General features: G+C 60.0%; 1 protein-coding gene across 2 annotated transcripts in view; it reads left to right on the top strand.

Annotated features, from left to right (window-relative positions):
* Nucleotides 1-745: 745 nt before the first annotated feature.
* NOL4L (nucleolar protein 4 like) overlaps nt 746-15,744 on the top strand; it is a gene marked incomplete at both ends in the record, with an annotated part of 120,343 nt that continues 105,344 nt past the window's right edge. For both annotated transcript variants that reach the window (XM_084246810.1, XM_084246809.1), the window contains one exon: nt 746-1,066. In XM_084246810.1, coding sequence (XP_084102936.1) covers nt 746-1,066 — 321 coding nt within the window. The remainder of the gene's footprint in view (nt 1,067-15,744) is intronic.

The raw sequence follows: 15,744 nt of genomic DNA, 5'->3' as shown, positions 1-15,744 counted from the left end.
CCGGTCCGGGCCGAGCGCGGCCTGCGTGGCTCGGGACCAGGCCCGGCCGGAGGGAACTAGGTCCCAGGGCCGGGCGCCGCGCGCCCGCGGCTCCTGCCCTCCCGGCGGCGGCGGGCGCGGCGGCCCCAGCTCCCCCGGGGGCCGGGCCGGGGCGGGGGCTGGGCCCCGCGGGCGGGCGCGGGAGGGAGGGGGGTGGCGAGGGCTGCGCCGCTCTAACAGGTGGGATCCCGCGGCGTGGTGGAGGCGGGCGCGGGAGGAGGAGGAGGAGGAGGAAGAGCCGCGGCAGCGGGAGCCGGAGCCGGAGCAGGATGAGCCGCGCGAGCTGACAGCCGCGCCGCCGCCCGCGCCCAGGCTCGGTCTCGCCCTCCGCGCCCGGGGCCGCTCCCCGCCTCCCGCCTCCCCCGGCCGCCCGCGGGGCGGCCCGCCCCCTCTGCACCTCCGGGCCCGGCGCTGCCTCCATCGCTCCTGCATCCCGGCCGGGGGGAGGAGGAGGCGGAGCAGGAGGCGAGCCGGAGCCGCCGCCGCCAACGCCGCCGCCGCCGCCCGAGCAGGACAGAGCGCGCCGCAGCCCCGCGCGTCCGGCCGCCGCCCGCGCCCAGCGAGCAGCCGCGCCCGCGCCACCCCGCGGGACAGCCCCGGCCGCGGCGCGCCCGGCCCGGCCCGGCCCGGCCCGGCCCAGCCCAGCCCCGGCACCGGGCGGCCCGGCGGCCGGCCCGCCCCCGAGGGCGCCGGGCGCGGCGGGAGGATGCCGAAGCCGACGCTGCTGCTGCGCGGGGGCTGGGAGCGCGAGCGCAGCCCCGGGGACTCGGAGCTGGGCCGCCAGTTCCGGGACTGGTGCCTGCGCACCTACGGCGACTCGGCCAAGACCAAGACGGTGACGCGCAGCAAATACCAGCGGATCGCCGAGGTCCTGCAGGGCGGCGGCGGGACCGGCGCGGGCAGCGGCCCCGCGGCCGGCGAGAAAGGCAAGTTCCAGTTCTGGGTGCGCTCCAAGGGCTTCCGCCTGGGCAGCGGCCGGGAACCCAAGATGGGCCAAGTGGTGTATGTGCCGGTCAAGACGGGCTCGGTGAGTGCGCGCGCGGCGGCCGCTGGCCGGTCCCGCGCGGGGTCGGGTCGGGGCGGGCGGGGGCGGGGGCGGGGTGTGGGTGTGGGTGTGTGTCCGAACGTGTGTCCCCGGGGCTGTCCGTCGGCCCGGCCCGCCCGGGGCGCACGCGTCCCTGCTCGCCCGCCCTCCCTGGCGCCCGCCGGGGCAGCGCTCCGGGCTCGGGGCGTCCCTGCCCCCCTCTGCGCCGCTGCCCGGCCGTGGCCGCGTCGGGCGGGCTGTCCCGGGCTTCTCACCCCAGCATGTTCCGTCCCCGCGTCCCCTCCCCCCGCCAGCAGGCGGCTGCTCCGGAGCCCGAGCCTCCCCCCCGCCCGCCCCGGGGCTGCCTGTCCCGGGCGCCTCGCTCTCCCGCCCCCGGGCCGGCTGGGCGGTGTGTGTGTGTGTGTGTGTGTGTGTGTGTCTGTCTGTGTGTGCATGTGTGTGTGCGTCTGTGTGTGTGTCTAGGGTGGTGCCGCGGGAGGGGGTGGGCAGGGCGGCCGCGGGACGGGGAGTCCACTCGGCTGCCCAGCGCCGGGGAGGGGGCCCGCCCGGGCACTGTCTGCGCGACCCCACCCGGGGCCGGCTCGGGGAGGGGCGGTCCGAGCCGCAGCCTGGCGCAGGAGCAGCCTTCCGCGGGTGGGTGGGGCGCCCCCTCCGCCCCCCGGGCCCCCGGCTCCCCCCTCCCCGGGACGGGGGCGGCCTGACCTATCCATCCCCTCCCCTCCCCCGTCCCCGGGGCCGGCCCGGTCCGGGCGGGGTGGCGCGGGGGAGGGGGCGGGGAACCGCAGCCGCCGGGCGGGAGGAGGCGGGCGGGCGGCCGGGCGGGGGCGTCCCCTCCGGCCCGGGGCGCCCTGGCGAGGGCGTGCGGCGCGGGCCCCGCGGCTCCCCCGCCGGGACCTCATTGTTCTGCGGCGGGTGGGGGCTGGGGGGGGCGGCCGCTCCCGGGGCGCCGCTGCGCTTTGAACTTTCCGTGGCGGAGCCCCTCCATTAGTGCGTTCAGCCCCCGGCCCGGCCCGGCCGGCCGGCCTCCCTCCCCGCCCCCCTCGCTCCCTCCCCGGCCTCGCCCGGCCCGAGCGAGCGGGGCCGCCCCGCGCCGGCCTCCCTCCCTCCCCCGCTCCCCCGCTCCCCGCTCCCCCTCCGCGCTCCTCCCCCGGCCGGCCGCCCGCCCCGCGCGCAGCCCCGTCCCCGGCCGGAGCGGGCTCTTCACACACAATTGATTCGGTCGTTACGAAAAGTGCACTTGTCCCCTCCCCCTCCCCCGCCGGCGGCCGCCCGGGCCCGGCCCGCGGGGCGCGGGGGCCGCGAGGGAGGGAGGCGGGAGCCGGGGAGCGGATCCGGAGGCGCCTCCCCCCGCGCCCAGGGGACGGGGCTGCAGGCCGCGGGGAGCGGGGAGCCGCGAGCTCGGAGGGCGGGCGGCCCATCTGCGAGGAGCGCTGATCACCGCGCCGCTGCCGCGGCGGCCGCCAGCAGCCCATCTGCGCCGCGGCCGCCTCCGGCCGGACCCGAGCGAGGGGTCTGGCCGAGGGGCGCGCCTGGGCCGGATCCCCGAGGGGGAGGCCGGGCGGGCAGCGTCCCAGCCCGCGCGAATCAGGGAACCCCCCACCTTCTCCCGCCCCCACCCCCCCGCCTAGATTATTGCTCTACCCCAGACCCGGGGGAGTCAGGGTCATTGTCCCCTTCCTCCATGAGTTAGGGACCCTCCTCCAGCCCAAATCAGCTCCCGTTTTCCTACACAGGGACTGTGGGTCATTGGCTCTCCCCGCCTAGGTCAGCCCTCCCCACCCTGTCAATTCCGTACCCCCTTGGGTTTGCCCCCATCTTGGGTTAGTGTCCACAGCCGAAGTGTGGTTTTTCCAGGTCAGTGACCCACCAGGTGGTGGGCTGGGTGTGTGTCCCCTACCCTGGGTCATTGCCCTCAGCCATCCAGGCTTCCTCAGTCTTTTAGTGCCCCCCCCCCATCTTGGTTATCCCTCCCCAGGGAGCTGGAAGCCCTGGCCCAAGCTCCTCCTTAGGTCTCAGGCAGAATCCCCCACTCCACCCACGTCTGGAGCTGGGCGGCAGGTGACCCTCAACCCTGGCTCACTGGTTGGTTCTCTGTGTGGGCCAACCTCCCCTCTAGGGAGTGGGCAGCATGGGCAGTCCCCTTAGCCACACCGGTGTCCAGGTGGAGCAAGTCCACGCACATGCCCCCATCTAGGCTACATGCTGAAGTTGAGTACGAGGCCTGGACTCTCCAGCCCAGCTAATCTCTCCAACCCTTCCTGAGGCCCATGTCAGTCCCCTTTGCATGCCCCTGGCAGCCCGGGCCTCACCAGCCTCCACCCTGGCTCCCAGACCAATAATAAGCCTTCCCCAAGGGACCACCTGCCTGGGAGGCAGAGAAAGAGGACCCAGGCCTCCCTGCCCAGGCTGCCAGGAGGAAGACAAACACAACAGACGTGCCCTCCAGTGACAACCCGCCCCTCCAGCTCCCCACGCCAGCCTGCCTGGCCTGCCAGTCCCCTGAGAGCCCGTTAGTTACCTGCCACTCGCCCAGCCAACCAGAGCCAGCTTCAGGAGAGGGCCCTGGTCCTGCCGCCCCCATCTGCAAGCACCTTCCAGGGGCTCAGTTATTATTTTTTATATTTCCATTTTCCTTTTCACTGATCTAAGAGGAACAAATCCTGCTGGGAATTCTGGGGCAGCCATGCCCTCTTCCTGGGAGGGGCTGAATGGGACCTTTCTTTGAAAGGTGCAGAAAGAAGATGTCCCCTACCTTCGCTGGCCTACACACACGCACACGCACTCACACACACACACACGCACACACTATTAAAGTTATCATTGCCTCTGGTGGCAGTTGGGAGAGATCCTGTAGTTTTGTTCTGGGTGGGTTTTTGTGAAGGTCATTTGGCCATAAACCTTTGTCTCCGGCATTTGTTTAGCACCCACTGGCCCGTGGTGTGCTCTGGGTATTAGGGTGGGTCGGGCTCTGTGCCTGCGCCTGGGCACCCAGCTGGTGGGGTTGGTGGGCATAACTGAGGGTGTGATAAAGGAGCCCCGCAGAAGCTCTAGGGGAGGGCACGAAGGCAGAGCGAATTCAGAGAAGGGCTGTGTGGGTTCAGCCATCCAGCAGCTTAAAAGAGCCCCTCAGGCGGGCTTGGGTCTCCAGTGGGGCCACGGCGTGTCCTCCCTCTTCCATGTTGCTCCCTGGCCGCCCCCTCCCGGGGCCCCCTATCCTCCTCCCACAGCCATATGCGGTGCTGTGGTCGGCCCTGCCCTAGTCCCGGCCGGCCGCGGGTCGATGATCTGACACCACTTGTCCTGTCCCATCTGGCCCTGAGCTTTTTCTGGGTGTGTGTGACAAAGGCTTAATCTGTCCGGACGGGCCCAGGGCAGAGAGGAGGGCGAGGGGAATTACACTCTGGCGGGGCCTCCTGCAGCTGGGGCCCCGGTGGGGGGCGGGGCGGGGCGGGGGTCGAGCAGAAGCCTGGGCGTGGGGGGAGAGGCAAGTTGGTCGTCAGTCTGCAGGTTGTCACAGGAAATAGAAGTGGAGGCGGAGGGCTGAGGGGAGGAGGGCGGAGTCCTCCACCAGCGGGCACGGGGAACTCATGGGGATAAGATCTTTTTATGACAAGAGCCAGCCGGGGCCTCCTGGCTGGGCAAAGCCTGGTTAGGATTTATTATTTCTTGTGTTTGGCCTGCTCTGGCCAAGCAGGGGAAGCAAACCCCTTGGCGGTGAGACCCTCCTATTCCGTTCAAGCGTAGGCCACAAAGTGAACCAACCCCTTTCCTTTTCCTCTGGCCTTTCAGACCGGGGCTGTCCCTGGGGCCTGCAAGGGCCACAGGTTATGTCTAGGGCGGGGCCTGAGGCCATCTGTCAACTCCCAGAACCGGAGAGCCCCAAAGCTCTGTGGAGATAGGTGTTCTCAGCCCCATTCTGCCAGGTTCCAGATGGCAAAACTGAGGCTTCTGGAGAGGAAGTATCCTTCCGTCGGGGCCAGGACTGGAATGCAGATCTCTGTGCCCCTCAGCGGCTTCTCTGCGGGCCCATCGAGGAATCGCCCCATTAGAGCCCCGGGTCCCAAGGGGAAATGCCCGATTGCCAAACTCTGCTCTCACACCAGGCTTTTGAGAGCAGACCCCAGGTGTTCCGCTGGCCAAATTGACTAATAGTGGTCTTTTCCCAGTTTGCAGACAACGTTCATTTAGTGGAGAGCCTCTCACCCTCTTCAGGCTTTTTCCCCAGAGCTTTTGTGTAAACCTTTGGCACCTGCGGCCACTGGTCTGGGTGAGAAATAGCCTCTGACTTAGCACGGTGCAGTATATGCCGTGACCTTCAGTAGAAACCTGCGTGTTTTCTCCAAATGATCTCCACTGCCACCATTTCTGAAGTCGCCTACTGTGTGCCGTCACTAAGCTGAGGCTTGTCCAGGTCTCCCGGCAGCTTGGAGGTAGTGCTGCCAGTATCGCCATCCTTCAGGGGAATAAACTGAGATTTGGGAGTTAGGAACATCCCTGAGGTCGAACTTCCCTGAGGCCACCCACGCCAATGATGGGGGTCCTGACCCCAGTCCCTTGTACCCATCTCATTCTGACCCTGTCTGAAGTGTCGTGCAGCCTGGCAGCCCGCTTCAGCTTGAAAGCTTAGGTCCTTGGTGACCTGTGTTTAGTCCGGTACACCTTCATGTAAATTCCTTAGAAGAATCCTCCACTCAAGGTGTCTGTAATCACAGGCTGGTGCTTGAGGCTGGATTGACTCCTTTGGGGTGTTGGGTGGGGGTAGGGGTGGGGAGGTGGCTTTCTTGGGAGTCACTAGAATGGGAATGGGGTGAGCAGGGAGGAAGCCTCTGGTGTCCTGGGTCCTGGGGGAATGTGGGGGGAGAAGGTCGACAGTGACATCTGGCATGGGCCCGACTTGGATTTCTGAGTGTGGGAAGTAGGCTACTTTTTTCATCAAGCTTCGGTGATTCAGGTGAATGTGGTCCTAGGAACTCTGGGGGGCTGCCTTTTGCTTATGCTGGAGGATCAGGCTCTGCCTTCCTATCACCTCCCCTCCACGCCTTGGGTCGGTCTCCTGCCCTGGGGGGGGAGCAGTGGGGTGGGACAGCCTCCTCCTTCCTTGGTTAGATTGGCATGAGCATCCTCTCCCTCATGACCCCTGCAGGCTGCCTTTCCGTCCCGTTCCTGAGTGTCTGGGAGGTGAGGAGTCCTTCTGGGACCCTAAAAAGGCTGCTAGGAGGTTTGGGAGGTAGGGAACTTGGGGCTGGGGCTGCCATAGACAAAGGTCAAGGGCCTGATCTGATCTCAGGTAAACCTGGGCTTTTACAAGCTGAGCTCTTACCTTGGAGGTTGTGCTACTGACTGAGCACTGTGCACGTGGGGTGGAGCATGTGTGTGTAGATGGAAGCTGGGTGTGTGTGTCTGTGTAGAAGTGTGCATGTGCCTGTCTGTGTGTGGGTCAGGGATGCTTGTTTACCCAGGGCAGTGTGTATGTGTGTATGTGTGTGTGTACTGGTGGAGGGGAGACTGCCTGCTTGTGAATGTGTGTGATTGTGAGCGTCTGTGTTGGCAGATGTGCAGGCACCTGGGGTGTGGGCATTGGCAGGCCATGAGTGTGACTGTGTGTGCATGCACACGTGCGGGATCCTGGCTGGCTGGCAGTACAGTGCTGACAGGGGTGTCCTTCATCACAGCCCAGTCAGCCCAAGCTGTTGCCCTGCCCCTGCCGCCTCTGGGGTCTCTGCAGCCACTGAAGCCAAATGTGAGGGAGGGAGTAGACGTAAGAGGTGGTGCCATGTGCCTGTCCCTGTGAAACCACTTTGCTTCAAGCCTTCTTCCTCCCCTGCTCCCTGCCCTATAAGGACAACAGGGCGAAGCTTATGACCTTTGCCATGGGAGCATTTCCTGAGCCCACAACCTAGTACCAAGGGGAGTGGGGATGACTCTGAAATTGAAATGGGGGCCAGGACCCCCCCTAAGATATCAATTACTTCTTTGCATTCTCTCCCCGGGCAACTAGCCTGCTTGACCTCTCCAAGACTCAGTTTCCTTCTCTGGAAAATGGGCTCCAAAATCCCACTTTCAGGAGGTTTGACAAACTGGAAAAGCTCTTCTATCATTTGAGAAGGTCGCTCTGTAACTCTGTCAAAGCCAGGCTTGACTCTTGGGCTCCAAAGCAGGAGAGGGAACAGAAGGAAGCCGGGGCCCACCAGGATGGGCAGCTTATGAGAACAAGTCCCTGAGTCCATGCTCTGCCCTTGGCCCACCCTGGCATAGCAGGGAGGTGAAGGACTTCAGATTTCCCACAGGGCCCAGGGGTGAAATCCCAGGTCTGCCCTTTCCCAGTTTGGCCTTAGTTTTCTCATCTGTAAAATGGAGCTGATAATCCTCTCTCGTCAGAGTGGCTGGGAAATGCAAATTAATGCATGTGGCGCCTAAAGCAGGAGGCAAGTGTTAGGAAATGTTAGCTGCTGTGTGACCTCATTGATCCTGCTTCCTCATCTGGAAAATAGGGATGATGAGATGGAAGACGTCATGGATATTAAATGGGACCGTGAAGGTAAACCCCCAGCCCAGTCCCTGGCACATAGTAGGGGGCAGCAATTATTAGTTCCCTAGAGATTGTGTCTGAGTCATTGCCTTGTCTCCAGTGCCATCTGGGACCTGGAAAGTCGGAGCACTGTGAAATCACAGGCACGCCATAGGTGCACTCCCAGCTGGGGGCCTGAAGCTTAGGGTCTCTCTCTGCTCTGGCTGGCCCCTGCCCTGCTCTGAACCTCAGTTTCCCTGGTTACTACACAGGGTGTGTCCTGGGCGCCCTCCTACCTCTGAATCCTTTTCTGGTGCTGGGGAGGGATTGCTGGGGGGGGGGTAAGGGAGGTGGGGGTGGTGCCAGGTCCTAGAGGTCAAGGAAGAGGGGAGGTAGAAGCTTTACCAAGTCCTGTCGGTGCTTGCTGGGTAGAAGGGTCAACCTCCCCGGGCCTTTCACCTGCCCCCTTCCCCACTCACATCCCACCCCTGGTAGTCCCTGGCCCATGGAGTCTTGACAGAGAATCCAGTGAGGCTGGCTCACTCCAGCAGGGGTCTGAGCACATTTCCTGTGTTTTTAAGCTGCTGCCACATGCCAGACACTTTATTTCATTTAATCTCCCCTGGATTCTGTGAGGTGAACAAGAGCTTGGCATCTGAGAGGCCAGGTTCCCTCCCCAAGTCTACTGGGAGCAGGCGCAGGTCTTGTCTGGTGTGGCTCATCTGACCCTCTGAGGCAGGGTCCACCTCGACCCACGTGCCCACTCACCTGAGGGCGCTCCACAATAGCTTCCCAGAGCTTGAGGCCACCCTCCCACCTGCCCAGATCCTGCCTGGTAGGAGACAGGTGCCACCCCTCCCAGCATTCACCTTGCCTCTGCCCACTCAACTGCAGCGACAGGACTGACAGGTCCTCTCCCCACGAGGTCACGGACCCCTCGGCATCCAGTCCTCCCCGGATGTGGGTGTCCTCACCTGCACATGGGAAGCGAAGGCCGAGCGTGGCAGTAGCCCGTTCGGGGTCCCCAGGGCACTGGAGCTGCGGGTGAGGGGGGTCTGGTTCCAAAGCCTGGCAGCTCTTTCATTTTCTCCTTCACTGTCCTCGCCCTTGCACAGCCTTCTCCGTCTCCTTGCTCAGGCTCACCTGGGAGTCATTTGTGACTACTCCTTCTCTTACCACCCCTCTCCCCACCCAAACCATTTGCAAATCCTGTTAGTTCTACCTTTAAAATACATTGCAAATTCTACCTCTTCTCAGCACCCCACTGCCTCGAGCCTAGCCCAAGCCTGAAGGTGCATCAGCCTCCCTACTGGGCTCCCTGTGTCCACTCTGCCCGCTTCCGCTCCCTGAAGGCCCTCTCCACACAGCCGGAGGAACTGTGAAAAGCAAATGAGATTCTCCCCCTCCTCTGCTCAGAACTCCTTCCTCTCCTCCAAGACTCTTCACTCAGAGCAAGAGCCAGAGTCTTTCTCGAAGCTGACAAGGCCCTGCATGATCTGGCCCTGATTGCCTGCTGACCTCACCTCCCTCCGCTCTCCCCTGGCTCATTTGGTCTCAGCCACAGTGGCCTCCTGGCTACGCTACAAGCCATGGTCATAATCCTGCCCCAGATCCCTTGCAGTGGCTGTTCCCCAGCCCGAATGCTCTTCCTCTAGAGTGCTACGTGGCTGCCCCCCTCTCCTCTTTTGTTTCTGACATTTGTTCAAATGTCAGCTGCTCAGAAAGACCCTGCCTGATCACCACCAAGCAGGAGTACCTTAGGTTGAGGGGACCCTCTCCCCTATTTATTTTTTTTGCTTTATTTATTTTATTTTTTTTTGACTTATTTATTTATTTATACAAGCACTGGGTACAGTCAGAAGTGTGGGAGGGTGAGAGAATTCACCAGAGCCAGAGTGGGGAGCAGAGCAGGCAGAAGGACCGAAGGACACTGCTGAGGGGAGCAGCGGGTGGCAGGAGAGGTCTGCGCGCCATGTGGGACCCTCCTCTGGTGGCCGGGGAGCAGCCGGGGATGGAACCGGCGCTGCAGAGGCTGCGGGCAGCTTCGCAACCCAGCGCTTAACCGCTGCGCCATCGGGGAGGCCCTGCTTTATTTTGTTTTTGAGGTTCCACTGCCAATTTGTTATTTTTTTCAAATGAAGGAATGTTGGTTTACATCCTTTGTGTTTGGCGGTGTAGGATCCCTCCTTCAGGTATTGTTACCCGAGTGCACCCCTTAACAAAGCACCATAGTTCACCCCCGTAGTCCATCATACTCCCCCTCTGCACTCCCCTCTTAATTTTTCTGTAGCCCATATCACCCCCAGCATTATATATATTTACTTGTTTGTGTTCAGTGTCTCTCTCCCCACAAAACTATGAACTTTACCAGGACAGACCAGTCTGTTTTGTTCAGTGTTGTCTCCCCAGGGCCTAGAATAGCCTCTGCTCCCAAGAGGCTCTGGAGGACAGCAGGTGCCTCAGAGCAGGAATCTGAGAACCATCCATCTACTTCAGTACTCAGAGGGTCGCATGAACCCCAAGGCCAGGCCCATTCTCCTCCCTGCCTCAGGGAGATGACGTTGGAGCTGGGCCTGGAGGGCCACAATGAAATTTTCAGCAAGAGTAAAATTCTGGGAAGGGGTGTCAGCAGGACCTGGTGAGGAATGGGGCTGTGGATGATGGTGAGACCAGGGTGGCTTTCCTGGAAAAGCTAATCTGTAGACCATTTCAAATGGGGTGGGGATGGGTAAATTGTCAACTCAGCTTGAGAAGCACTTTGAGTCCTAGAGGGGATGAACTAGTGAAATTGGCTGGGACCAGAAGAGAAGGTTCTGGAAGACCACTCAGAGAGGAACTCGTGTCACCATCAAGAAGAGCAAGGAATTCGCATGAGGGTTTTTAAGTAGAGGAGGTCAAATTAGATACGGGTTTTAGAAAGAATTCGGAATGCTCTGGCAAGAGAGAAATGTGTTCTAGAGTAGGAGAAACAGGAGCCTGAAAAATAGTGAGGTGAGGAGAGAGAAGGCCTGGCTTGGGATGAAAAGAAAGGGCTGGTTCCCTCGAACAGGCGTTCACATAACTGGGCCTGGGTGACATGGGAAGTGGAGCTTGGGGGAGGGCTCAGGGTCACAATTGACACAGTATTCTTGGGTGGAAAAAGGGGAGTTGGAGAAGGCAAGGATGGAGGCAGAGGCACACATCTGGGATAAACGCATAGGGCAGGGTCCAGTGGGCAAAATCAGCATCCTCAGAGCTAGTGGCGGGCAGCAGAGGGAAGTCATGGAAGAGACCTGGTGACTGAGGTCTCCGGCCAGGCCAGCTCAGGGTCATCAAGTTCCAGAGGCCCCTTCCCAGCTTGGAACCTTCCCCACCCCCACTGGGACCCTATGCAGGCTCCTGGGAGGCCTGTGCTTGGATGACTCATCGTTTTCGCGACATCCCTGGGCTGAGGAAGTGCTCAGGGAGACACGGGCCCTTCCCTTGGCAGGCCAGGCCCTGGCTGGATGCTGACCTCAAGAAAGTCACATGCAGCCCTCAGACCTTGTCCGAGAGCATCCCAAGGGTGTGTCTCCAAGAGCCCCTGGCACCCACATGGTGCTTGCCTGGTCTTCAACCATCCCAGGAGGCTGTGATGACCCCATTCCACAGGTTAGCAAAACAAGGCATGGCCTTTCTGGCAACTAAGCTAAGTAACCACCTGGTGCTTCAGTTTCTTCATCTGGAAAATGGGCCTGATGATTGTCCCTCTGCTGCAGGGTTGTTCAGAAAGCCGAGGGGAAAATCCATGTGAAAGGCTTAAGCAATTGTTGTTTTCATGGGCATATGGAGGGGGGTCTGCTTGGATAGCCGAGCTCTACTGGGTAGAAGGGCCGTAGGGAAGCCCACAGGGTGACATAGCCAATGACACACCTGCATTTAGAGCCCACCTGTACCTCCAGCTTCTGGTTCAGGGCAAATGACTAAGCTCTCATCCCGACCCTATCTGCAGAAGTGGGTCATAACCCACACCCCGTAGGGTGGTTGGGAAGATGACAGCAAATCCCACCCGCCAGATAGGCACAAAGTAGGACTTCTTTGGGATCCTCTGATGAGCCCCCTCCCCATTAAGTAGATCTCCAACTAGGTAATTGTTAACTTCCCAAGGGTGGTTAGGAGGTGCTTTGTGCAGTGACAGGGAAGCCTGGGCACAGGCGGAGAGAAAGGAAGCAGTTCAGGCTGGGAAGCTCTGTGGAGGGTGGGGCCTGGGGAGCTCTGGAAGCGGAGGGGCACAGGGTTTCATACTGAATATGAGACCCCTGCAGGTCAGCAGAGCAGTGGGAGTGTAGAGGCAGAAGCTGGATTCAGACGGCCATTTCCTGCTGTGTAATTTTGGGCCAGTCGTCTCTCTGATCCTCAGTTTCCTCATCTGTAAGATGGGGTGATGATAACGGTGACCTTCTCTACTCTGTGCCATCTCTCTATAATACACACATATGCACATACCCCTCTATATTCTATAGTATATTCTATGTTCTGTAGCACAGAAGCATCTATCCCAGGCTGTGGACATGACCAAGCCCTCTATAAAAGGGAGCAATCATTAGGATTAGGATAGGGATTGAATCAATTGTCCTAGACTCTGTGACGAGGCCATGGAAAGTGGTTGCTGGGCTCTGGAACTCACACTGACCCTGGGTTTGAATTGAGCTTTGTGACTCACCAGCAGATGTCCTTGAGACAGGTCACTACCTGCCTCTGAGCCTCAGTTTCCTCTTCTGTCAAATGGGCCCAGTGTATTACCTGTCTCACAGGGTTGCTGTGAGGTGGGGAAGGGAGACTTCTTGCATGTGCCTGTGGTGTGTGCAGGTGGCAGTTAGACCCAGGGATGTGGGGTCTGGGGTGGGGCGGGGGATGCTGGCACAGAGAGTTGCAGAAGGGACAGTGGACAAAGATAGGAGCGATGGAGCAGGAGTGTCATGTGGGTAAACCAGAGAGGAGGTCTTCCACGGGGAGGGGTGGTCAGCCAGGTGCACCCTGAGGATGAACAGGCCCCCACCTCCCAGATTGGGAGAAAGCCCTGATGGAAGCCAGAGGGCGGAAGGAAGGCACGAAGCCAGAGCAGGTGGGAAGTAGAGGCCAAGAAGTCCTGCTGGTTCAGCGGAAGTCAGCTGTCGGGGAAGGAGGGTGAGGTGGGCAGTGGGCTTCAGAGTCTAGGCTGCCTAAGGGGCTAAGAGTAGGCATGCTTCCCGGGGCAGAGAGCCCTGGATTCAAATCCTTCCTCACCAGCCAGCTGTGCAACCTTGGACTCATCTCAACCTCTCTGCACCTCCGTTTCCACAACAATATAATGGGCATAGAAATACCAATGCCCTTTTAGGGTAGTTGTGGAAATAACTTGAGATGTATGAAGTGCTCGGTCAGTGTCTACTCCGGAGTAAAAACAGTGACAGTCACGACACAGCTAGCATTTGTAAAGTGCTTACAGAGTGCCTGGCACTCTGCTAAATCCTTTCTATTTCTACATAGAACCCATGTGCTTGTGCAAACATGGCTACCCTTATGATCCTTATCTTGCTGATAAGGATGTTGAGGCTCAGCAAGGTTCAGTAACATGCCTGAGGCCACACAGCTGGTACAAGGCAGAGCAGGGACTTGAGCATGTGCAGTGGGGTGGGGTGGTATACGTGGCTCCCTAAATCACCCATCCTCTCGACAGCAAGGCTCAGATCCTGGTGTTCCTGTGGTCTGACCTGGGCTTGGACTGTGGCTCTTCCCAGGAAGGGGTGGCAGACATGGGGCCGTCTGGCATAGTGTGCCCACCCCAGCACCGCCGCTTAGTCACACACAGTATGAGTGGGTGGGACTGACCTCGGGGGTCACCTCTCAACTCTGTGGCTTGGGAGGGCCACATCGCCGTGTGGAGTCCGCAGTCAGCAGCCGGTCCACCACCCCACTGCTTCAGCTGAGGCCCCCACGTGGACAAGGCACAGCCCACACCCAGGCTCCTGCCAGCTGCCGGTGGCCTGAGAGGAGACAGTGTTCACAGCCTGGATGGGGCAAGGAGAGGGTGTCATGGAGGATGGGGAGGAACCAGGGAGGGCTCTTATGAGGAGGTGAGCCCTGAACTGGGGACAGGAAGGGAGCGTGCTCCAGGGAAGGGATAAGGGCTGTGTGGGCAAAGGAGCGCATGAGAGGTTTGGTTGAAAGGTAATCTACACCCATGACTCACAAGGACAACAACTACAAAACAGCGGCCCAAGGGGGTGAGAAATGCCCTGTCTACTCCATCCCCCTCCTACTAGCTCCCCTGCCCAGAGGGGTCCAGTCCTGTATGTGTCCTCCCTGATGTACTTGGCTGTGGAGCTGGGCTGCCTGGTTTGAATCCTGAATTTGTCATACTGTGTGACTTGGGCAAATTACTCAAGCTCTCTGTGCCTCAGTTTCTACCTCTAAAAAGTGGGGGATAATAATAGGACCTGCTTCAAGAAGCTGTTGTGAGAATCAGGGCTCTCACAGCCTAGCAGGGCGCAGGCCCACAGTTGAGTGCGCCTGCCCACCGCCTGCCCCTCCGCTGTCCCTATTGCTGTGACCACTTGTGCTTGGGGTTTAAAAGCCCAGCTGCCCCTGCAGGTTCTGAAACTCAGGTTACATGGTTTCTGCCCCTTTAGGCGGGAGGCAGAGGTGGCAGGTCAGCCTGGAGGTCAGCCTGGTGGCCCTGGTTCTTGAGACAGGCCTCTGGTGTGGAGGGGACTTCTGTAATGGGATGGGCCCCAAGAACTAGTCACTGCCTCACCCAGGGCTCATCACTGGGTTGCTGGGTCCATTGGTCCTGTGCTGGGGACACAGGGTGGTTGTGGTGACAGGAAGGGCGAGGGGACTGTAGAGAGAACCCTTGGCCAGGCCCCAGAAGCTGGGATTTCAAGGTCCTCCTCTGCCACTTCTCAGCCTATGTCTTGAAAAAGTCCCCAGCCTGGGCCTCCCTGGTGGTGCAAGGGGTTGAGACGCAACCTATGGGGCAATCCACAGCACTGCAGCATGAGTTCGATCCCCAGCCAGGAAGCAACCCACATGGTGCAGCAGACCTCTCCTGTCTCGCCCACTGGTCCCCTCAGCAGTGTAGTTCAGTCAATCTGCCTGTTCTGTTTCCTACTCTGTCTCTGGTGAATCCTCTCACCCTCCGGCACATCTGGCCTGTGCCCCGGCTCTTGTATGCATGGATAAATAAATCTTTAAAAAAAAAAAAAAATGGGCCTCCCCGGTGGCGCAGTGGTTGAGCGCTGGGTTGCGAAGCTGCCCGCAGCCTCTGCAGCGCTGGTTCAATCCCCGGCTGCTCCCCAGCCACCGGAGGAGGGTCCCACATGGCGCACAGACCTCTCCTGCCACCCACTGCTCCCCTCAGCACTGTACTTCGGTCCTTCTGCCTGTTCTGCTCCCCGCTCTGGCTCTGGTGAATTCTCTCACCCTCCTGCACTTCTGATTGTACCCAGTGCTTGTATAAATAAATAAATAAATCTTAAAAAAAAAAAAAAAAGAAAAGAAAAAGTCCCCAGCTCCCGGCCTTGGTTTCCTACTCAGGATGGTGGTAACCCCGCCATGGTGAGAAGCCAAGGCAGCGGTGGCAGGGGATTGGGGTTGTTCGTTGGTTGTCCCAGCTGCAAGGCCCTGTCCTCGGGATTTACACTTGAACTGATGGTGTCATTGATAAGGTCCCAGTTTAGGAGGTATTAAAATATAGCTGAGAAAACCCAGCACTAGGTTCAAGGGTTCAAATACTGGCTGTGCAGCTTAGTAGCTGAGTGACCTTAGGGAAATAAATCAACCCCTCTGGGGATCCGTTTGCTCCTCTGTAAAGTGGGCACAGTGACAGAGCCTGCTGTGCTGAGCCTGACTCATCCAGTAAGGCTCTGTGATTGACAGCAGTTGCAATTATTTTAAGGAACTGAGATTAACATGAGATACCACCCCAAACAACACAGGGCTGCAGGCAATCCATTCATTCATTAATTTGTTTGGCAAAGTTTGATTGGCACCAATTCTTGTTCCTTTGTTCCAGAAAGATTTACTGAGCATTTACTAAGTGCTGGGGTGATAAATAGAACATGCTGATCTCTGTGCTTCCAGAGCTGGGAGTCCTGGTCACCCACACTAGCCGGTGGTGGTGGTGGGGAGGGAAGGCGGATGCAGCAACAAC

Source organism: Talpa europaea (genome assembly GCF_964194135.1).
Source record: "Talpa europaea genome assembly, chromosome: 11".
Lineage (NCBI taxonomy): Eukaryota > Metazoa > Chordata > Mammalia > Eulipotyphla > Talpidae > Talpa > Talpa europaea.
Note: the sequence above shows the minus strand (reverse complement) of the source record. Positions and strands in the feature narration are given on the sequence as shown.